Source organism: Vipera berus, assembly GCF_964194415.1.
Source record: "Vipera berus genome assembly, chromosome: 3".
Classification (NCBI taxonomy): domain Eukaryota; kingdom Metazoa; phylum Chordata; class Lepidosauria; order Squamata; family Viperidae; genus Vipera; species Vipera berus.
In genome coordinates this window covers 27,697,933-27,721,318 of record NC_138204.1, presented here as the reverse complement: position 1 = coordinate 27,721,318, position 23,386 = coordinate 27,697,933, and the positions used below count along the sequence as shown (strand labels likewise).

Genomic DNA, 23,386 nt, shown 5'->3' with positions numbered 1-23,386 from the left:
AAACTTTGTATTTAGAGGAGGAAAGACATAACTTTCCCCTTTCATCTGTTGTATTGGCCATTTTTTCTACGTTTTTTAAAAGTAAAACAAAAACCACAATAAAAAGAACAAGAACATATGAGTGTTGTTCAACTTTGCTTGGCTTGCTTCCAGATCAGGATCAAGTAATTGGCCACCAATTGAAGATCAGTGAAGTGTAGCCTCCAGCCACACCATGAACTTAAGACTGTCATGTTTATGGAACACCTTGAGAAACGATGTTTCTAGGAGATGATATGTTGCTACACTGAATGGTTTCCTGCTGACTGCTTCTCTGTTTTGTTCATTGAATAATAACCTTTTGCAAAATTTGCAAGTAGAAGCCTCAACACACATGAAGTCCAGTAATGTCAGTGAAAGGTCAAGTGACCATATTCTAGGAATAGCTCTCAGGATAAAGAAGTAATTGAGAAGTAAAGATATTCATGAATTTGAAAAGGGGGGGGGTGAGAGGAGGGGCGGGAGGACTGTGAAATGAAGCAACTGTCTAGCAGTTTGTCTTAGCTGTGTCAAATTACTTCTTGTACATGGTCTTGGTAACTAACAGAGTCTGCCCTGGGGCTCAAATACTTATACAGCTGCCCAGTATTGTGATAGTAGGCATTTTAGAGACAAGGAGTGTAAGGTAGGCAGGAAGTAGTCCAGAGACTTAAGGGCATTGAGAACTGTTCATAATGTCTTGTTTCTTAATTTAATGGGTAAAACTGATCATGTGTCTTACAATTCTGATAAGCTTTGTCCAAGGGTAACTATTTATATTATGAAGGTACTATCTTCAACTTACACTGCTCTTGAAACAATTTAATATGCAAAACTAGGCCACTTAATTTAAAAGTAGAACCTTTTAGTGATACAAAAACTTTTGCAACCCCTGAATTTGCCTACTCTCTTATTCTTTCTTTTGAAGAATTTAAAGCAGGAATGGGTAATTCCCAGAACCCTGTCTGACTACTGACATTGAAAATCAGTGCAGTTTTTTTCTTTTCCTCATTTTAAAACATCCAAAATATGTAGCATAAGCTTTAAAATAGTTCAGACCTGGTTTCTGGAGCAAAGAATCCCTCTGGATTTTCTGCAAATCCCAGAAAAACCCTATCCACAATCTCTCTCTCTCTCTCTCTCTGTGTGTGTGTGTGTGTGTGTGAGAGAGAGAGAGAGAGAGAGAGAGAGAGGGAGAGAGAGAGAGAGAAAGAGAGAGAGAGAGCAAATCTATGCAGCCTTCTTGCCTAGTACAAGGAGTTGGCCTGCTAACTATTTCCAGAGAAACATCTGCTTCCTACTACTTGCATTTTATTATTTATTTGCTATTGAGTCAGTTTAAAGGTGGCCTTAGGTGCTCTGCTCTGAAAGTAGTTTTCACCTCCCAATGTGGTACAAAGGCAGTGTTAATTGCATTGATACACATGGACAACTTGGAACGATGTGTTCTGTATTAGTAAACCTGTGGCTTCAATTACTTCTGGTGGTTTCCTTTATGTAATGCCATAACATCATTCAGCTTCTAACCTTTTTTCACATCTCTCACAGTTTTCTTGAGGGAAACTTGCTTCAGCAGCCACTATTTCCCCCTTTTTAAAATGTGTTGGTCTATCTAAAAAAGTGGAAACCCTGAAATGGACTAGCTTTCAGGTATCTTGCATGGTCACTTTTCTTAAGTTAGCATTCTTGGCGTAGTTAGTCCTCACACTAGGAACCTATATTAGTTTTGATTTGGTGTCTTGCCAATAGCCTAGAAATTGTAAATCTATTTTAAAAATATTTTATGCAACTAAAGTTCCCAAGATATTCTTCCATCTGGCATTGAATTTGTCTTTACCCACTTGAAGTCCCTTTTGCTGTATTGCTGTCACCTTGTCACAAAATTGTAATTCCATTTTTAAAATATCTTATGCAACTAAAGTTCTCAGGATTTTCTTGGGGGATGAGAAGAATAAGTAACCAAATAAGGTACATCTGGCATTGAATTTTTCTTTATTAACACACTTGAAATCCGTTTTGCTATACTGCTGTCACCTTGTTGCAAAATCTTGACAAATGGTCTTGAAATGCAGCAGGAAAGCAAAGCAATATCATAGCCAAGCCAGCAAGAACACAAACCTATTTACACCTACCTACACAGTTATCTTCTCCATCTACTGGAAACCATCCTAAATTGTCTCTGTAATGTACAGGGCTTTCTGTGACCTCTATGCTTTGTAAAAAAAACATTAAAGTAAAATATAAATGGAATTCAATGAACCAACAACTTTGTCATGATTAGCAACTTATATTTCAGAAAAGCTTCTCAGCTTTTTTGGCCAAGATCAAGTGTGAAAATGTTTTGAAACAGGGCTACTGTTATTTTCTGGAGACTTGTTCAGATATTCCTTTCTCTACCATTACATAAAGCCATATTTACTCCTGGGGATTTTGAATAACATTCCCAATATATGTGGATTTCAAACAGTGTACTGAATCAAAATGTGCTTTGTTTGGTTTTGGCATGAAATGTTGTATGAACTCAGCCACTGTTTATTGAGCAAATCATAGCTCAGTTTGAAAACTTAGCTTTGTTTATTCTTCCTAAGTAATTGTCTAAAATAGGTAGCCCTCAACTTGTGACCGGTTGCTTAGTGACGATTCAAAGTTATGATGGACCCAAAAAAGTGACTTACAACCTGGTTTCAAAGATCCAATATCTATTCCTCCCATAATAACCTGATCACATTTTGAGCACTCGGCAACCAGCCCACATTTATGGTTGTTTGCAATGCCTTCTGGTCATTTGTCTGTGATTTATGACATTTTTTTTCTGGAAACCAGTGCTTACTTCACCCCATAGTCAACAATGTTGAACAACCATTGTGTTTGCTTAACAATTGTTGCATTCACTTTATGACCGTTCCATTCACTTAACAAAATGTGTCGTAAAATTAGGTCCAATTATGAGGTAACCCATATTATAATCATGATTTATGACTATAATTGCGGGCCTCGATTATGGTCATAACTTGAGGACTACCTATGTATTTTGGAAAAGAAGACATATAGTAACAGAATAACAGAGTTGGAAGGGATTTTGGAGTTCTTCTAGTCCAACCGCCTGCTCAAGCAGGAGATCTTATACCATTTCAAACAAATGATTGTCCAATCTCTTCTTAAAAAACTCCAGTTTTGGAGCACCCACAACTTCTTGAGGCAAGTCGTTCCACTGAATAACTGTTCTCATTGTCAGGAAATTTCTCCTTAGTTCCAGGTTGTTTCGCTCCCTGATTAGTTTCCATCCATAGCTTCTTGTCCTGCCTTCAGGTGCTTTGGAAAATAGACTAACCTCCTCTTTTTTGAGGCAGCCCCTTGTAGCACAATAGTAGCACAAAGATTAATGGGAAGGACAGTAGATGGATTTTATGTAATGAGATGCTGCATCTAATCATCGCAAGCAGCTTGCTGCACCTATTCCCATTTTTTGTAGCATAGACTAAGGATGTCAGCAGCTACATCGCAATAAATGACTGAACTATTTGTATGAAGAAGAAAAGGGGTGTGTGAATAGGTAGAGTTTTCCTCCCTTGTAGCTTCTATGCATCTTGGAACAACAAAATGCCATCCAATATAATTAATTAGCAATAATTATATAAAATAAACAAAAAAGTATCCTTTCATAAATATGCAGTCAATGCCAAATTCACTTCCAGAATGTGTGGGGATAATCACTAATACATATGGCCTGACTGGATCAAGCACATTAATGGAGGAAAAAGCCACTAAATTGCTCTAATAAATGGCTTTGAAACCTCAGTCAAGAACAAAATATAAATATTAGGAATAAGAAACCAAAGTCTTTGCTTCTATCTGGATAAAACCGGTTTGCATTTGCTCAGCAAATTAGGTATAACATCTCATTCATTACTTAAAATTTGTGGATGCAAATGTATACCCAAGGGGTAAAGAATATGAGGTAGGGGAAAGAACAGAAAAGGCAAGTTTATTTTTTTCTGAATATATTGTAAAATAGAAGGGAAGCAGAAAGAACTGATAAAATTTAATTTTCATGTAGCAACATGGCTATATCACTGGAAGCAGACCCAGTGTGATTACAGATACTCATGTCATTAGTCCACAATGGCTTTTAAATGAGTCAGATTGAATTAAGAATCCTAATGTAAGTTGTATTCAGAGTAAATCAGAAAAGCCAGAGTCACTGGTGAATGACACATTTATTAGTCAGTTCCTCCAAGAAGGGCAGCAGAAACATATATTTGAGGGGCTGCCACAAAGAAGAGGAGGTCAAATTATTTTCCAAAGCACCACAGGGCAGGATAAGAAACAATGGTTGGAAACTGATCAAAGAGAGAAGCAATCTGGAATTAAGGAGAAACTTCCTAACAGTGAGGACAATTAACCAGTGGAACAGCTTGCCTCCAGAAATTGTGGGCACTCCATCACTGGAGGTTTTTAAGAAGAGACTGAACAGTCACTTGTCTGAGATGGTATAGGTTCTCCTGCTTGAACAGGGGGCTGGATTAGAAGACCTCCAAGGTTCCTTCCAGCTCTATTCTATTCTACATACCTTCTGGGTTGCACACACTGCCTCTTTGGATGAGTTGTAAATATAAATAACGCATTGTTCAGATGAGAAAGGAAAGGAAGGGGCATAATCATAAGGGAAAGTAAAAGTCCATCATAGTGTATGTTTGCAAATGCTATTGGTTATTTAGGGAAAATTTAAAGTTTTCTCTAGAACTTACAAAAAATACTTCTCAAATCTTAGTTTTCTTCTCTCTTTTTCTCTTTTTTATGATGGTGTCTTAAATAGAATTAACAAAAACGGTCCAGTTTTCATGCACACTCAAGAAAAAGGATGCCTGACCCAGATTTCTTCTGTCTAGCACCTTTCAGAAGTGCAGATGATGAACTGCAGCTTTTTTCCATCCCCAATTAGCATGTCAGATATAGACCAATGCATGTGGAAGGCAATAAAATAGGAAAAATTAATTTAAGCAAATCATAATATATAAAGATATAGATACAGATATAGACTATGTATTGGTGTCTATGTGATAGGTACATAGGCTGTGCAGATAGTAAATCTGAGATGCTGTAATTTTTCATGGCACACTACACATACACAAGGACATCATATGTTTGCCATTTGCAACCTCCTCCTGGCATTCCCATTGACTTTTCCTGTAGGAAGCAAGCAAAGAAGGTTGCAAATGGCATTCGTGTGACCATGGGATGCTGTATCTAAAATAAATATAAAAGCTGATCATACCGCTGTATATATTTATGTTAGTGGTTAGTGATGCTGGACTAGGAGTCGGGATATCCTGTTTCAAATCCTCTCTTAAATATGAAAGCTAGCTGGGTCATTTTAGGCCAGTGACTCTGTCTTAGTCTTAGACTGGAAAACTGATAAGGATCAACACCACACTGGAATAGCATAGTCAATTCAAGTCCATGAATTTCAGTGAAGAGGCTTTCATCATACAGTGAACTGATCTTAATTAATTGTCATTATATAATCAAACAGCCCATATTTCATTCATAATGGTCACTAATATTGTATATGGTCCACATTCATTCATTACACATTCATTCTTGCTTTGTCATACATTCTTCTTAAGGGCCCCAATTTCTACCACCTATAGTTTGTTTTATGTTTTTATGAGTTGTCTAACCATCAGTTCCATATGACAAAGTGGGCAGGAGCATTCCCTTGTACAAAGACATTTTCATTTCTCTTGACAAGCATTCATCTTTTGCAACAAACTACATATTATCCACTATCTTCCTATGACATTTGCACATCTTAAAATTTCTCCTCCCATTTTCATCTCCTTAATAAATAGTCTACCAAAGTGCTTAAATTCATCCTTGTTTCATTTTTAAAAACCATTTATACGTACAATAGCTTCCCATTGTTCATTGCATTTTCCCTGTTAAAAATACAACTGTTTTCATTATTTTGCTTCTAGTTTCTTTGAATCCTTTGAACCTGATGTCTGATGGTGAAGAACCAGTGCTTTGGATCTTTACACTGCTTTCCTGATGTAGATGAGCAACTAAGATGTTCACTTCCAAAATTCTCATTTTTCTATGGATTTCTTAACACTAATTTAGGATTCATCTTTAGGGACCAAGAGACATTTTTGCAGTCCTCTTTAAAAAAATACTTGGTCAACCTTTCAAATATTGTTGAAGTACAAGTCTGCATTCACCATTGACCACACTGGTTTAAACTCACCAAAACTGCAGTGCAGTAACTTTGAAGGAGAGCACATTACTAGTCCTTGATTGGAAGCAATGAAACTGATAATTGTGATTGCTGAACAGGATTCATCTGTCAAATGTTCTGATGTTAATTAAATGCTAGCAATAGCTTGCTATAACAATGCACCTGGGGATGACTGAGTACTAGATAGCTTTTAAAACAATTGCTGAGTGAAAGTTTTTGGATTTAAGATGGTGCTTGTTCTATTGTATTGAATAATAATATAAAGCACATTCAGCTTATTTCTTTGTGCATTTTAGACATAGTGGTTCCCTTTGGGGCCAATTGTTTGTTCCATCTAAGTATAAAGTATAATAAACCTTCCTGAAGATAAATCTTTGCCTTGTCTCTTTCAGTCTGTTATTTATTGAACGACTTCAGTCCCGATCTGTGCAATGAAGATGGATTAACTGCTCTGCATCAAGTAAGCATTTTGGAAAGCTGAGAAGTGACATCTTTCAGGGAGAAAGGAAGAAAAATAGCCGTATATCAGGATTTCTGTGTTACTAGTGTATAGGTCTAGGGACAGTAGGAAATAGTGGACTGCAATACATGAAAGTAGTTACTATCTTAAAGAAAACACTCAGTTGATCTCTTTGTGAAATAGGCATAGACCAAATCATGTTTTCCTCGCTACCCATTGGGAAAGCTGGTAGTATGTAACTACTGTTTTCTGTTGTACAAAACCTGTCGGGGACAGAAGTTGCATTTTTATTTCCAATTATGTAGTTAATTGATTTCAGTGCCTGATTTAAGTTAAGAAAATGACATGCGTGGTGATGGTAGGAATTAATTATCCTCCAATTCTGAACCCCTGCACCCACCATACTTGCATTTATTCAGATAAAAAGCTATTAGCTGCAGCAGCTCTTCTAGTCAATCTACACAGTATTGGATCTACAGTATAGATGGAAGAAGAAGTTTCTCATCAGCAGATAAAAGTGCAAGTGAGTTAAAACATAAGCAGCAAGAGATCCCTGGAAATCAGTATGCATGTTATGGATATTGCAAAGTAAGAATTAAATATAAACATAATAAATATAAAAATAATAGATCAACTGTAGAATTACAGTACAAGTTATAATTTACTGATTTTTCCTGTTCATCAAAGACTGTATTTTCCCATTATTTCACTCTGTATTTTGCTTAAAGAAGAAAATGGGTGAGAGTAATTCTTGGATTTTATATTTTTAAAAGCAAGAGCTCTGCCATTGGTTTCATATCCTCACAATACTAAATGAAGCCTTGAACACAAGCCAAAATTATCAGTACACCAGTCCCCAGTCTCCTTCCATGTTAGGATGCTGAGGTTGTCGATCAGATGGTCGGCAGTTTGGCGGGTCGAATCCTGAGTGCCGCGTAACAGAGTGAGCGCCTGTTACTCGTCCCAGCTTCTGCCAGCCTAGCAGTTCGAAAGCATGTAAAAATGCAAGTAGAAAAATAGGGACCACTATGGTGGTAAGGTAACAGCGTTCCGTGCGCCTTTGGCATCTAGTCATGCCGACCACATGACCATGGAGATGTCCTCGGACAAGCGCTGGCTCTTCGGCTTTGAAACGGAGATGAGCACCGGCCCCTAGAGTTGGAAACGACTAGCACGCATGTGCGGGGGAACCTTTACCTTTACTTATTAAGTCATCTCCTTATTTTCCTCTCTCCATTTCCCATGCTTTTGTTTGAATGTTTTACTTACTGAAAATTAAGAGAGCTCAAGAATTTGCACATCAGTATTGGACATTGTCCAATACATATTTCAGAATGCAGTCATATTGGCAACATAGCTTATTCAACTATTTGCTTTGTGATTCTTTTTCCTGTTGCTACATTTTCTTTCTTGTTTTAATTAGCATATAATCCAGAGCAAAGGATGATTTTGAAATATAGTAATTAAATAAAATAAGAAAAGTAATCATATAAAATATTGCACATTAGAAGTCAGGTTGTTTAGGCAGGTTGAATTCTGTCTCTTTTTCCTAGTGGACTTTTGAGTTGGGAGGCATCATTTTGGGATTTTCTTTAAACTTGGAATTATTTAAGTTCTTTGGAATGCCTTGACATTCATATAACCTGAATTCATTCATAATTTTTTTAAATAATAAATATAAGTGTTGCTGAATAATGTTAATGTGAGACATTGCTTTATACTAGGGGTTTCAAATTTTTCAGGCCATGGAAGTTGTCAGTTTAAAAAAATATCAAATTCTTAGAGCTTTGATCAAGAGGCAAACCTCTAGTGATAGAAAAGCACTGTTTTTGAATGAGCTTTTTCCTCTTTTGCTCTTAGTTTCTCATAGAGCCCCCATCAAGTTATCACAATTGCCTAGATTACACAGAACACAGTTTGAAAAGCTCTGCTATATCTCACCTATGCAAATGGAAAAAGAGTATTGGATTTTAAAACATCAGATTTGGCTTATTTTTGCTCCTAGCAGTTGACATTAAATTTACCAAAGGTGTCATAAATCAATTGTATGTTTAAATGAAAATTTCTTAGGAATTCATAAGAAAGGTACTGACTTATCAGTTGCTGTGCGTTGTGTAAGGAAGTGTGTAACATCTAAATGAATCACACATTAATTCCTGGGCACAACTTGAAAGCTTGTTATGAAGATAAATAAAAAGAGGACTCCATCTTAACCACCCAGAATTGATCAGGTAGTCAGTCTAGAAGGAAGAAGATGCTCCAGAGCCATGTACAATATACAAATAAAATCTCGGTGCTGTGGACTTCTTTAACAGCTTACTGAATTTTCATTCAAATTGTTTAGCCTCAGTGGGTTAGGATGCTGAGCTTGTCGATCAGAAGGTCGGCAGTTTGGCGGGTCGAATCCCGAGTGCCACGTAACAGAGTGAGCGCCTGTTACTCGTCCCAGCTTCTGTCAACCTAGCAGTTCGAAAGCACATAAAAATGCAAGTAGAAAAATAGGGACCACTACAGTGGGAAGGTAACAGCGTTCCGTGCGCCTTTGGCGTCTAGTCATGCCGGCCACATGATCACGGAGACATCCTTGGACAAGCGCTGGCTCTTCGGCTTTGAAATGGAGATGAGCACCGGCCCCTAGAGTTGGAAACGACTAGCACGCATGTGCGGGGGAACCTTTACCTTTACCTATTAAGTCATCTCCTTATTTTCCTCTCTCCATTTACCATGCTTTTGTTTGAATGTTTTACTTACTGAAGCACCGGCCCCTAGAGTCGGAAACGACTAGCACGCATGTGCAGGGGAAACTTTACCTTTACCTAATATATTTCACACCACTATGAGCCAAAATCTTAAGCAGATGGCTCCAGAGATTGTACCATTTGTATTATCTATATAAAAGAAGACCAATGATACTTGGAAGTTCTTATAAATTAAAACTTTTTTGTAGTTTTGGAGAATTGCAGAATATCATTGCCTGAGGTGCACATTTCCATTTTTATGTGTCAGATTGATTTTTCTGCTTTTGATTTCACACTTTCTCATGAATACTGGATTATAAAAAGATAACATCTGTATTAGTGAAATAAAAACTATTTTTGATGGATCTGTTGGCAGGTGGCTATTGGATATTGCCTATGAGAAGTAATACATACTTTTTCACTGACACCGAATTCTGAGCCCCTGCTTGGAACTTTTTTATGAAGAATGTTTTAGTATCTAGAACTATAAGGCAAAGAAAGCGACTGAGCCAAAAGCTGTTGGTAATTTTTCTATTTAGGTTTGCATCATGGAATGGAAGAATAAATGCAATTACAACATTAGGTGGTTACATCTCATATTACAACATTAGTCTCCCCATTGCGAACACAAAGCTTGTCTTCATCACCTTGACGTTTGTCTTTCAATCATCTGTATGTTATCAAGGCATCAATGCTCTGTCAGGTGGCAGTAAAATGAAAGTCCCTCCATTGCTTCAGGGGGCAGAAATCATCTATACAAATTAAAGCTTAACATTATTGGTTTGATTTCTCAACAGTGCTGCATAGACAACTATGAAGAAATAGTTACACTCCTTCTGAGCCATGGGGCCAATGTCAATGCAAAGGACAATGAATTGTGGACTCCTCTGCATGCAGCAGCAACATGTGGACACATCAATCTAGTGAAGATCCTGATTCAGCAGTAGGTGACCTGTGATATTTGGTATTTTTTGTTGACCCAGTTTTGTGCTAAACCTAGTCTACACAGAAGCTCTCTTGAAACATTTGCTTGGGTATGTGAAGACAATTAGGTAAAGGTGGAGCTGTATGTGCATGCTCCACCAGTGTCCCTATACTTATCCACCTACTATTGCACATCTCCATGCAGTCAACTGGAAGATCTAAATAGGAGTTATGTTCACATATGTTTAATATGATTATCCTGTGATCCTGGCTTCCGATTTATGCAGAAAACTATACTCCCATTCAAATAACAAGAGTGCAATTCTCCTTTAGACATTTTTGCCCAATGTGAATAATTCAGGGAAAGTATGAGTATGGTAGTCAGTATACATTGTTGCATCATCTATCTATTCTGAACCCTTACAGATTCAGGCAAATGCTTGAATACCGTACCCCACAGAGTGCATTCCATCTTTTGGGTGCGTTTTTAAAAAACTGCAATAGAAAGATATCTTGCTTCTGGTTTCCAAATATAAACCCTTGAACAGCTAAAGTTTTCTCCTGAGGAGCAGATTGTAGTACTGTATACTAACATTTTTCAGAGGAAATTCTCAGGAAAAGAGGTCTCCCAATAAAGAAATGTCTCTCTCATCTTCCAGAGATGTTATAAATCTATTTTCTTTGGGTAGATAGTAATTGAAGCATATGTCTTCATTCTATCATAGCAGCACTGAAGCAGAAACTTTAGTGGAAAGACAGGATAGAAAATGGAATAGAGTATAGTGACGAAATCAAGACAACATAGTAATGAGATAGAGACAAGATGGATGAATAGCTTCAGTATCCAGCAAGACATAATGGTCTGGTAGGGTTCTTCCATATGGGGGGCATATGTGCTGCTTTGTATTTTTATATGTTTGCCCTGTTCACCGCCCTGAGTCCTTCGGGAGAAGGGCGGTATACAAATAAAATTATTATTAATAATAATAATAATAACAACACCATACCGTTGTTATTGGTAGATTTTTCTGCAACTATTGGCTGCAGTTTAATTCCAGCACTAACGCGGTAAAGAGACTTGTTCAGCAGAAATGCTAGAGCTGTTCCGGTGGACAGTTTTCAGTTGGTGAGAATCATCTCATCCTGTTTCCCAGCTGCTCAGCTTTTCCTCACTTTCTGTTGAAGTCAAGTGTGTTGTTACCAGTTCAAAAGGTGTCATTTAAGGAACTGAAGTAAGGTGGCTTTTTACAAAGATGGCAACAGTAAATCTTGTAAGATACTTCTGAGGGTTTGGGAGATGGAGCTGATGGTTGTGTGGAATGGGTAGGTATGCTTTTTCACATGGCTGTTTCAGTAGGTAAGAGTCTTTAATGATCTTTGTCTATATCTATTTTGAGAAAAGTATTTGTATTTGTGGTCTATCTTTTTTTCATCTTCCTGTTCAATGTTATCCATGGTAAATATTTAGTGGGGTTGTACATGAAAATAATATTATGCTTTGGACATTACACCTTTTTACCACTGATGTGTTGCATAGCTTTATTTTTTAATACATAAGTGAAAGTATGTTCTTTAGATCAGACATGTCAAACACAAGGTCCGGGGGCCGGATTTGGCCTGTGAAGTGGTTTCATGCGGCCCACAAAGCCATCCTGGAAACAGTGAGGGAATGGCCCCCACTGCCTTGGCCCTGGCCCAGAGACCCTCCTCCTGCCAGAGACCCTCAGATCTGTCCCAGGCCTGCCCAGGCCCCCATAGGCACCCTTGATGCGAACGATGTAGAGCTGGCCACGCCCACCCAGTAGGCCATACGCACTTTAGCTACGCCCACCCAGGCCACACCCACCTGGCCCCCTGAGGGCATCTGCAATGCTGATGCGGCCCTCAATGAAATTGAGTTTGACACCCCTGCTTTAGATCATTGGTAAATTTGTGTAGGTGTGGGTGTGTCAACGTGTGTTCATGTGTGTATATATATGTAGATCTCTCATTCTAAGAAATAATTTCTTAGTCACAGGGAATATGCTGTTTAAATTTAATTTAATTTAATTTAATTTAATTTAATTTAATTTAATTTAATAATAATTTAATTTAATTTAATTTAATTTAATTTAATTTAATTTAATTTAATTTAATTTAATTTAATTTAATTTAATTATGGGACTTATATGCCGCCCTATCTCCCAAAGGACTCAGGGCGGCTAACAACAATAAAAACAACAATAAAAACAATGAATACAAATATTAAAAGAAATTAAATTTTACAAAGCCCCACTAAAACCTGTAAAAATTAAAAACATCATTAAAACCCCCAACATCAGTCCAGGTCGGCCAGTTGGAAAAGGTATGTCTTTAGGTCGCGATGAAAGGACCGGAGATCTGGGGCCATCCGAAGTTCTTGGGGGAGCTGATTCCAAAGGGCAGGCGCCCCAACAGAGAACTTAAGGTTCCAGGATGAATCCTGGCATCTCTAATGAAAAAAACAAAACAAAAATAGCTTGGCTTCTCTTACAATGTCAGAAAATGGTGATCAGAATAGATAATAGCAGACTAGATGAACTAATACGGCAGCCTCACCTGGGATGAAGCAGTTTTTATAGCCATCTTTGAAATTGGCTGAAAACAATAAAAGCATCTCAGCAGTTAAAATAAAATAGCAGTCAGATCTTCTCACTGAAACACACAAAAGGCACACCTTAATTAAACAGCTTGGCATCCTGCCAAAAGGAACCGATTATGGCAGTAACCCAAATCTTTGGGAGCAAATATAAAGCTTGTGAAGCAAATAATTAAAGTGATGATTCTGCAGATGTCTTGCTTTCAAACTGGCCAAAGTTTAAACTGAAAAACTGGCAGTATGAATTGGGTCTGCAAAAAAAATTGTAGCATGTATCTTTGCTTTGTTAATGGAACATGAAGATTCTAATTCAGAGGGAAAGAGATGGTGGGAGAAAGGGACTGGGCCATTCTGGGGAAAGACAATTTCAGTGTTTAGAGCCAATGCTGACTTTTCATCCCCTGCACTTCTTGCTAATGGTGGTCTTCAGAGTCTCAGATTTCTGGCTGCTCAATGCATGGTTGGTCTTATTCATGATGACAGGATCAATTTTGCATACATTACAAATCTGTTGTGTATGGGAAAGGGTGGAGCTTCTCAGAAATGTGGCTATCTCTGTGTGACATCAGGTGGGGCTCCAGGGGTAGGGGCAATGATCTCGCAATTGTCATCTGAGAGATTCTGGTGGGTTCCAGGCAGTGGCGTAGCGTGGGTTGTCAGCACCCGGGGCAAGGCAAGTAATTTGCGCCCCCTAACCTGTGGATTTTAGCACTCGAGTCTCTTCCACTAGCTCAGGAATTCTGGGAGTTGAAGTCCATGAGTCATAAAAGAGCCAAGGTTGCCTACCCCTGAGTTAGGTTCAAGGCAAAAAAGGGTCTCTGGAGAAGAGGGAAAATGCTAGTTTAACACTGAAACAAGGCAACTTTAAGGTGCCTCAGCTGTGATTTAGGATGAGACAAAGAGAGGACATGGCGTTGAAAATGGTTAATGGGGCATGTTTGTTCCACTCTTAGTGGACGTCAGGATAAACCCCACGAGAGAATGACCTTACAACAGATGTGAATAGGCTTGGACTACGTTTGTAGATTGAGTGCATACATCACATGGAGCGATGATGGGCTTCATCAAGATTTATGATCCCACAATTGGCTAGTTTTCTCCATCTTGTCCTAAACCCTGGATACCAACCACGGTTTATGGCTTAGCATGTGGCGTGGGGTTGACCCAACATGTTAGGCGACAAACAATGACTTCCAACTTACAATGCCTCAGCTTCCCAAGGTTATTCCAAAGCCGGAAAAGCCAACCAACCCACCCTGCAGCTTTGCCTGCTTAGGCTGAACCCCAGGAATTCATACTTGCTGTGGCGCCCGACCTATTTTCTGCCCAGACGCTGCTTATCCAAGCCAAGCCGCCTCCTTCTCTTTGGCACCTCACCCCAAAGATTCGCCGGCCTGGCTGGAAACTCTCGCTGCTGGCGATGTGTGTCGGGGGGGGGCGGTCCCGATCGCCGATGCACGGTTGGATCGGCAACCTGCCGACGCAGCTTTTGTTCCAGAGCAGGGACCCCCGGAGAGACGCTGCAGCGATCCTCCCCCCGCGGGAAATCCACCCTCTTTCAAGCCCCGCCGCGCCCCCCCCGCCTTTGGCAACCCCGGGAGCGCCTTGGGAGAGCCTCCGCAGCGGAGCCCCGGGCTTGCAGGAGGGCCGCGCTCTGTGCACGGCAGGAGCCGCCTTCTCCTTTGCGGGGGGGGGAGGAGGGAGAGAAGGCTTCCGTCCAGCGCCGGAGCGAAGGCGGAGCGGCCCGAAGGAGGAGTCACGCTGTGTGGTTGTGTGTTTGTGTGTGTGTGTGTGTGTGGCGCGCCGTGGGGCGTCAGGCCCTTCCCGGCTGGGGCTCCGGTGCCTCCGCCCTGCCGGATCCTGGCGCCGTCGAGCGCGCCCCCCAGATGTTGCGCCCGATGCGGCTGGCCCCCCCTGCACCCCCCCACGCTACGCCACTGGTTCCAGGGATGCTACTCCAAAGATAACCAAATGTGAGACACTGTTCATGAAGTCAGACTATAGGGATGAAATGGAACTCTTTCTAGTGAATCAGCTTCCTGCCACATGGCAGTATCCGTATGTGAACTGTGCATTGCTAGTTTGGCAGTTGCCAGCCCTTTTGACGTGACCTGGTCAGACACCACATTTTTTCCAGAAATGTTACTATGTTATTAAATGTTATTATATGGCATAGTAACAGACCCTTGAAAGCATGTCAGAGTTTCTCTCTGGCCCATTTTATACCAAACAGAATCAAGGCAGTTTTATTTTGAGTTTCTTTCTCACCCTTTCCACTTTCCCAGAAATTAGATATAATTTTTCCTCTTTTAATAGCTCATCCATTCTTTCATCAAGGTGATCTCTATTTTTTGAGTTCCCCAAGTGTATGGTAATGGGGGGAGAGGGGGAGAGCATTATCTTGACATAGATAGGATTAGATTGAGACAGCTTTGGAGTTCATGGCCACCATGGCAACTATATACCTGACCCAGATTTTTGAGGGTCATTTGTTAGATCTTGCTATTCTCTTCAGTACAAAGGAAGGACATACAGTATTCAGTTGGTCCAGCCTAGATATTTAATGGACTCTGTTGAGTTTCATTGGAAATTGGGATTGTTCCTGAGGTTCTAGTGCATGGTTTGGTTGAGGCCTTTATTGCTATCTGGAATGAGGGAGTGATGACAGCCTTAGACCAAATCTTGCCTATGCAAACTCTCTATGCACATGAATTCTGGACCACCCTCTAGTTTTCAGAGGAAACTAGATGATGAAATGACAAAATTGAGACCTAGAATGCCACTGAAAAAAAATGAATAAAGAATCAGACCAACCATGATCTCCTTGATCTCCCAATGACCTTGAGGGTGTCATGGTGAGATTCAAGGTGTTGGTAATGACTTACAAAGCCCTACATGGCATGGGTCCGGATTACCTATGGCAACACCTGCGGCCGGTGTCAACTTCCCTCTGTCCAGTGCGCTCCCACAGAGAGGGCCTCCTCAGGGTGCCTCCGATCAAAGAATGTCGACTGGTGGCCCCTAGGGGGAGGACGTTCTCTGTGGGCGCGCCAGACCTGTGGAACCGCTTGCCAGTCGAGCTCCGGATGGCCCCCGACCTTCGCTCCTTCCGGCAGGATCTAAAAACTTATTTATTTGAGCAATCCGGCCTGGTTTGATGGGTTAGGGGTTGGGGTTTTAACATGGTTTTTAATTACTGTATATATCGGGCATAATATTTAATTGTTTTTTAACTTTTGTACTTCGTTTCTAATATTTATTGCCCTGTACACCGCCCGGAGTCCTTCGGGAGAAGGGCGGTATAAAAATTTAATAAATATAAATAAATAAAATATGGTTCCGACAAACAGAGACGAATAAAGCAGAACTTCAAGGCTTGCAAATTCCTCAGAAGAACATCTTTATTCATTACAAAGTATCAGCATGGTCAAGAGTCTGGATACACAAGTAACAATTCCCCAATACAAAGTTAAATGTCCCACCCATGCAATGCCCATTCCCTAGTCTCAGGAGCAGCCAATGACCTTGGTTCCCATGGGACAAAAGATTATTTTGACTAATAAAGCACCTTGACAACCCCCTTCCTCTGATCTATGTGGCATCCTAGAATGAGAAGGAAAATGCTGCAGCCATGCTCATTTGTAGAGTTGACGGGGGCTTTGATAGCACTGTGGCTCATGGGATTAGGGAACATTGTTTTATGGTGATTCTCCTTCCTTTGAGACTGCTTCCAGTCAATATTTGTATGTGAGGAGAAGTCCACTGAGGGATACTGCAAGGCTCCACTCTTTCCCCTAGTCCTTTTCAACATTGATATGAAACTGCCAGATTAGATGAGATGAGATGAAATATCATGAGTATGCTGATAGTAAGTTGTAAAACTTTGTCCCATGAAATTGTCAAAAGCTCTTTGCCAGCTGTAGCTGAAATTGTCAAAAGCTCTTTGCCAGCTGTAGCTCAATTCTGGCAAATTCCCGTTGTCTGGAAGCGGTACAGATTTGGATGGGAGAAAACAGGCTTCGACTCAACCCGGCCAAGACTGAGTGGCTGTACATACCGTCATCTCGTTTAGTCCAAGAGGTTCCATCTCTGACTATAGGAGGAGAGATGTTACCTCCCATTGATAGAGCACGCAATCTGGGCGTCCTCCTAGATTCACGACTCAGTTTTGAAGATCACATTGGAGCCGTGGCTAGGGGGGCATTTGCACAGATTCGTCTTATATACCAATTGCGCCCCTTTTTGGACCGAGATGCCCTACGTACAGTCACCCACGCACTCGTTACCTCCCGTATTGATTACTGTAATGCTCTCTACATGGGGCTGCCCTTGAAGACCACCCGGAGGCTTCAGCTGGTGCAGAATGCAGCTGCACGGGTTGTGATGGGAGCTCCCCGATACTCCCATATTACACCCCTCCTGCGTGAGCTGCATTGGCTACCAGTTGCCCTCCGGGTGAGATTTAAGGTGCTGGTACTTACCTTTAAAGCCCTACATGGCTTAGGTCCGGGATACTTGCAGGACCATCTGCTGCCGGGAACAAATTCCCATCGTCCAGTACGCTCACACAGAGAAGGCCTCCTCAGGGTACCGTCAGCTAGGCAATGTCGGCTGGCGACCCCCAGGGGGAGGGCCTTCTCTGTGGGAGCGCCAACCCTATGGAATCAGCTCCCCCCCTGAGCTTCGGATGGCCCAAAACCTCCAATCCTTTCGCCGCGGCCTCAAAACACACCTGTTCCACCAGGCTGACCTAGACTGACAGGCATTTTAATTAATTTATATTTAGTATTTTTAATTCATTTTTTAAATTCTCTAATTTTAATTTACTGCACTGATGTTCTCAATTTCATTTTTATCTTGATTTCTGTACTTATTATATGTTTTGTTGTTAGCCGCCCTGAGTCCTTCGGGAGATAGGGCGGGATATAAATCCCATCAATAAATAAATAAAATAAATATGACGTTATTTGTGGGTTCTGAATCTTCCCTCACCCCCAACCCAAAGATACATGGAGATTTATATAAATAACCAGACATAGAGCCAGGTTATTTCAGTATCATCTGTCTCCAACTGTTTCTGCTTATTCACCAGATCAGACATGCTGGGCATATCCCAGATCCTGTCTTTGAAGTAGTGTCACATAAAGAAGACCACAGAGGTAAACTTTCTCTATCCCAGTGGCTGCCTCTGGAATATCATTCTACCATGAGATTCAGATGGACCCAGTCCCTCTGGTGTTCTGAAAAGCTCTAAAAAGGTGTCTATTTTCCTGAGCATTGGGCCAGGATAAATCCAGCTGTATGATTGTAGGTTGTAAGAGGCTTTTGAGGACCTTGAAAACATCATATTAATATAATTGTTGTAGTTATTTTTATTTGAATTTTCAAATTTGGTTGTTATGGTTTAATTATGATTAATTATTTATGGACTTCAAAGCCAGAAGGACCACTATATAAATATTTGAATGAATGAATGAATGAATGAATGATGGATGGATGAGCCATCATATATTTACTCACTATAGCCCATTTCTGAAATGTTCACAGAAGATTGCTATAGAAATAAAATAAAAAGTAGTGGGGGAAACTTTACATGTGCTACCGTGAACTTAGAAGAGAAGGGCGTGTTTTGGCTATAGCATTCAGTAATAAGAATATAATACTTGTTTCATTGAAGCAGTTGAGCTTTTGTATCAAAATAGGCAATGGGCTGGATTCGTTTTTATTTGTTTATCTGCAGAACACAAAGCAACATACGTTTGTTCTAATCAAAGCAGGATTCTGTCAGAAGTCTTTGGGATCAAAGAGCTTATTTAAGCACAGAATCAAAAGGCTTCAGTGTCAGAGCATGGAACCCAGAGAGACTTGTAAAAGTAGCAGCAGCACAAAGGAAGCCTAATCCTAGGCTTTGTTTGCTGATATAGACAAACAGCTTTCAGGTGCATTTTACATTTTAATTTCCTCTGTTCTCATGGGGTAGAAAAATGAGCATAAATATCCGTAAGAGTGGTTGGTTGGTCCTCTTCAAAGGCTTTCGATGTCAAGGCGGATCAAGCTTAATCTGTACTGAATATTTGCATGTTGAGGTTCAAGTAATTCAGAATATTTGGTACCTTTCTGGCAATTTATCTGGGGGTAGGTATCACCTCTTGCAGGAGAATAGTGGGTTTCTCAGTTTAGATACTCTTCACAAAGTAGCTGGTAAAATAAATGGAAAGATATTTTAAGGAAATGCATGTATGAGGCCATTGCTATGTATGAGGTCATGTTTATATCCTCCTTAATATCCAATCACAATAGAAAACCTGAACTAACAGGAATACATATTTTAATTCAGATAGGTGCTTAATTTTAAGCTGTTTGCTGAAGTATTTTTTTGCTGTAAATAGTTTTTTGAACTCTCTACCTTATTTGTGGGCAGAGAAGTTTGGTGGTCAGTCCTCCAGTTTTCTCCAGGAAATTGGAAATTATCAGTTTCTCAAGGATCCCTTCTCTGGCAGGAATCATCCCTATTGAAGAAGCCAGAGGAAGAGTTCCTTCCTTTGATTTGCCTGATACACAAAAAGATTTACAAATGATTGTATAGTGAATGGTGGCTAGCTTATGATTAACCTAAATGCAAGAGTTCCACAAACCATACAGAACCGTCCTTTTCTTTGAAAAATTCTCTTATGCCAATTTTGTTATATTGACTGAAAAACCGTAGAAAGATAGTAACATGTTTTTGCTCAACACAACCTTTGATTAGTTTCATTATTATGTTTTAAGCTGAATTGCTTTTATGTGATTAATATTCTTAAATGCTATTAGTAGTGAAATGGCAGTAACTCTGTTAAACATCAAAATCCAGGGAAGGTCACTGGTGGTTTATTCTGTTTCTACATAAAGATTCATGAGGACAGAGAATGTGCTAGAAGGATACACTGAAGTAGAAAGGAAAAAGTAGAAGAATTTATAAAGTTATTTGATGAGATGAACTGCTCAGACAAAATAAATAACTTGGGTGGATAGAAGGGCTTTCTGTACCTGTAATATGTAGCATGGATTGGTTCATACCTTGCACTAAGATAGTTGTTCAACAAGTATAATATGTTAAGCCTAAGCCATTAATTGTAAAGTACAGTAATTAGATTTGTACAGTAATAAGCCAGAAACAACAAATCACATTCTAGCTTAGTGTTATCTCACTAAGCCAGAATGTTCTTGTTATCAAGCATTATATTATTTTATTATTTGGATTATTAGAGCCTATAGCTCTAATAATTATTATTAGAGCCTATAGCTTTCTTTCCCACCCATGTATTCCTCTAATATGTGGATTTTAATTCCCAGAATTCCCCAGCTTAATATAACCAGTGCTGAGAATTATGAACGGTCTGTTGAACACGTGGGAAAGACTTGATCTGTATAATAACATATGCCATGTTTGCTTGGCGGACCAAAAATGTAGATAACATAAATCATGAAGGAGTGGCTGCTAGTTTAGGGCGCACATGCCTCTCAGCACCTTCTACTCTAATAAAGAAAGAAATGTTCTCCAAGAATGTAAACATTTACAATACTCAATACTGATTACTTATTTTAAAAAATGCTCATTCATCTTAGAATTTAGTGAGACTCTTGGGAAGTGTGTTTGCTTATTAGCTTGGTGGCAATTTTTTTAGTAATCAGTAAAAAAAAATCACGGGTTTGCAAATAGATATGGCTGTGTTTTGTTTTTTTTAAATCTCATATACATATACAGTAGTACATGATAAATTACCTATGAGACAAATGAGACCAGTTCTGCAAAACATGCAAGAGAAACATAAATTCCCATGGATTATCCATTTACGCATGAACTGTATTTCCTATAAAACCCAACACATTTATCTATTTGCCAGTATTTGTAGCTTGTCAAAAATCAAAATAACAATATGGTGGTTATAGAACACTAAAATTATAAAGAACTGCAACAATAACAAATTAGCACTCCCCCTCAGTGGCCATAAGTAACATTTAGCTAGGGTTGAGGACTCAGTACAATAAAACTGACCTCAATGACCAGTCATTTTCTAAATATCCTTCAGTATGTAAATTCATTTAGTGTATAATTAGAAAATTAAAAATGTAACCTTACTGCATGCTATATAAAAGTAGAAATCATCTAGTTTTCAATGGTTATTTTACTGGAATTTCAAGAACTATATATCTAAAGTGTGTCCCATAATGGTGGAAAGTTTCCATGGGTAAAATGACAGCTGTAAACTTGCCCGGGGGAGGAGAGGTGAGTGTCATCTTTTTTGCTCCACCTACTCTGTGGGGGCTGTGGGAATGGTGAGGATGCTAGTAGGCTGTAACTGGCCTGTAGGCTGCATTTTTTGCTTCTTACTATACATCCTTCAAAGTGCCTGAGGATTTTCTGTCCAACTTTGCAGATATCTCTCATGTCTTGCTTTTTTTTCTTGTAGTGGGGCAGACCTACTGGCAGTGAATGCAGATGGCAACATGCCATATGACCTCTGTGAAGATGAACCAACTCTGGATGTTATTGAAACCTGCATGGCATACCAAGGTAAGGCAGGATATGAGAACCTGGAGCATCAAATGAGATTGTCAATTTTTTGCCCCATAGTATAATTTTTCTGTTTGGAGGCTAAGACAGGCTAAGACAGCTTGTACCAACCTCTTCCCTTCCAGGTGCATTGGTGTGAAACGCTCATTTATTCTTGCTGTTTACATGCAGCTAGAATTCTGGGAGCATTAAAACTTTTATTGGTTTCTCAGAATATAAAATACAAAAAGAAATTTAAAAAGGTAATAGAAAAGTGGGGGGGGGAGGAAAAAAGTCTACAGTGGGAAAAGGAAATGCACAAACTTCCGACTCTTTTTAGCATAGTGGAAAGTAACATTACAACTGCAACTTTTTACTTTTACACAGCAGTATGTACAAGCCATTTCTATAACCTATCTAATTAGCAAAATCAAAATCAAAGTTTCATTTCTTTTTTCATTGAAATCAAAAATCCAGAAGCAATTTCAAAATAGAAACAAGGTTAGATATGTTCTCTTCTTTGGATAAAAGAATCAGTTTGACCACCTCTGCCTGTTTTTGCTGTGAGAAATAACATATGCTTCTGTTAACTCATTAATCTTTATCATAATTCATATTAAGAAAATCCTCTTTTTCTAGTTTTGATATTTTACTAACATTAAAAAATATTCAAGTATTATATATAAATGGGAAAAAAGAACTTCATTTTAATAATTCTGGGAGTTATAGTCAAATATAGGTACATTGCCATCAGATTAGGACACATTGTTCTGCCATCTATACACTTAGTTGCATAGAAGCAGTATTTCTATCCATTTACTCATTTTATCAACAATCAGTGATATTCTCTGCTTGGAATCAATTGTTATGCATAAAATAACATTTTGTTTATTATTATTATATTTGGAAAACATTAAATGAGAATGAAAAAGTAACATTCATAAGAATCCTGATTTTTATGACTTTTTTATGGTTTTTCTTACTGAAAAGATAGCAACAGGGTTGTTCAGACATCACATGTCAATATAATGGTGTAAAAAGCTAACCAAACTTTAAAAAGCAAATAGTGGGTGCATTATCAATATATTTTTTTACAATTTTTCCCATAAGAAAATGTAAGAAAACTTTGATTTTTTTAAATATTTCTTTTTAAATTGATGCATTAAAAATTAAGAAAAGTCTTCATATATTGCAATGCAATGTTTACTCTCCCAAGTGATTTCTAAAATTTATGTAATAGGAAGACTATTTAGAGTATCATCATCAGTTCATTTACACAAAGGACAATAGAGCATATTGCATATTTTTCCATTTTTTTCCCTATTCATTTGCTTTAATGTTTCCAGAGATTGTATATTGCAAATTTCCTGTTATATTCGTTGTAGGAATCACACAAGAGAAAATCAATGAGATGCGAGCTGCTCCTGAACAGGCAATGGTTGATGATATTTCAGAGATGATTACAAGAGGAGGGGATCTTAACATAATAGATGCTCAAGGTGTTTCACTGGTGAGCCATATCCGCATTGTTTTTACAGCTGGGATGCAGGCTGGCCATCTAGTTGGACCTATATACCTTCAAGACACCCTGTAGGGTTTTCTTAAAGTACATGGTCCTGAAATGGTCAGTGTTCAAAACAGGTTGGGTTTTTTCCCTCCAAGAAAAATGAAGAAATTCTACTTATTTATCTGCTTGCTTTGAGTCTCATTATTTTTGCTCTGATCTGTATTTTTTTTATTTTTTTTTTGCCCAAGGCTTAAATGCTGCTGCTCCTGTATTACATCTGGAAAAACATAGCTGCTTTTAACTTGAAAGCAGACATATGGAAACTTGTTAGATTCATAGATGGGGCTGGGG

At 39.1% G+C, this 23,386-nt stretch overlaps 1 protein-coding gene across 9 annotated transcripts in view; it reads left to right on the top strand.

The window, feature by feature from the left end:
- The window catches only part of PPP1R16B (protein phosphatase 1 regulatory subunit 16B), a 125,147-nt gene that overhangs the window by 88,930 nt on the left and 12,831 nt on the right, over nt 1-23,386 (top strand). For all 9 annotated transcript variants that reach the window (XM_081322603.1, XM_081322602.1, XM_081322600.1 and 6 more), the window contains 4 exons: nt 6,649-6,716; nt 10,252-10,397; nt 21,446-21,549; nt 22,914-23,038. In XM_081322603.1, the coding sequence (XP_081178729.1) occupies nt 6,649-6,716; nt 10,252-10,397; nt 21,446-21,549; nt 22,914-23,038 (443 nt within the window). The remainder of the gene's footprint in view (nt 1-6,648; nt 6,717-10,251; nt 10,398-21,445; nt 21,550-22,913; nt 23,039-23,386) is intronic.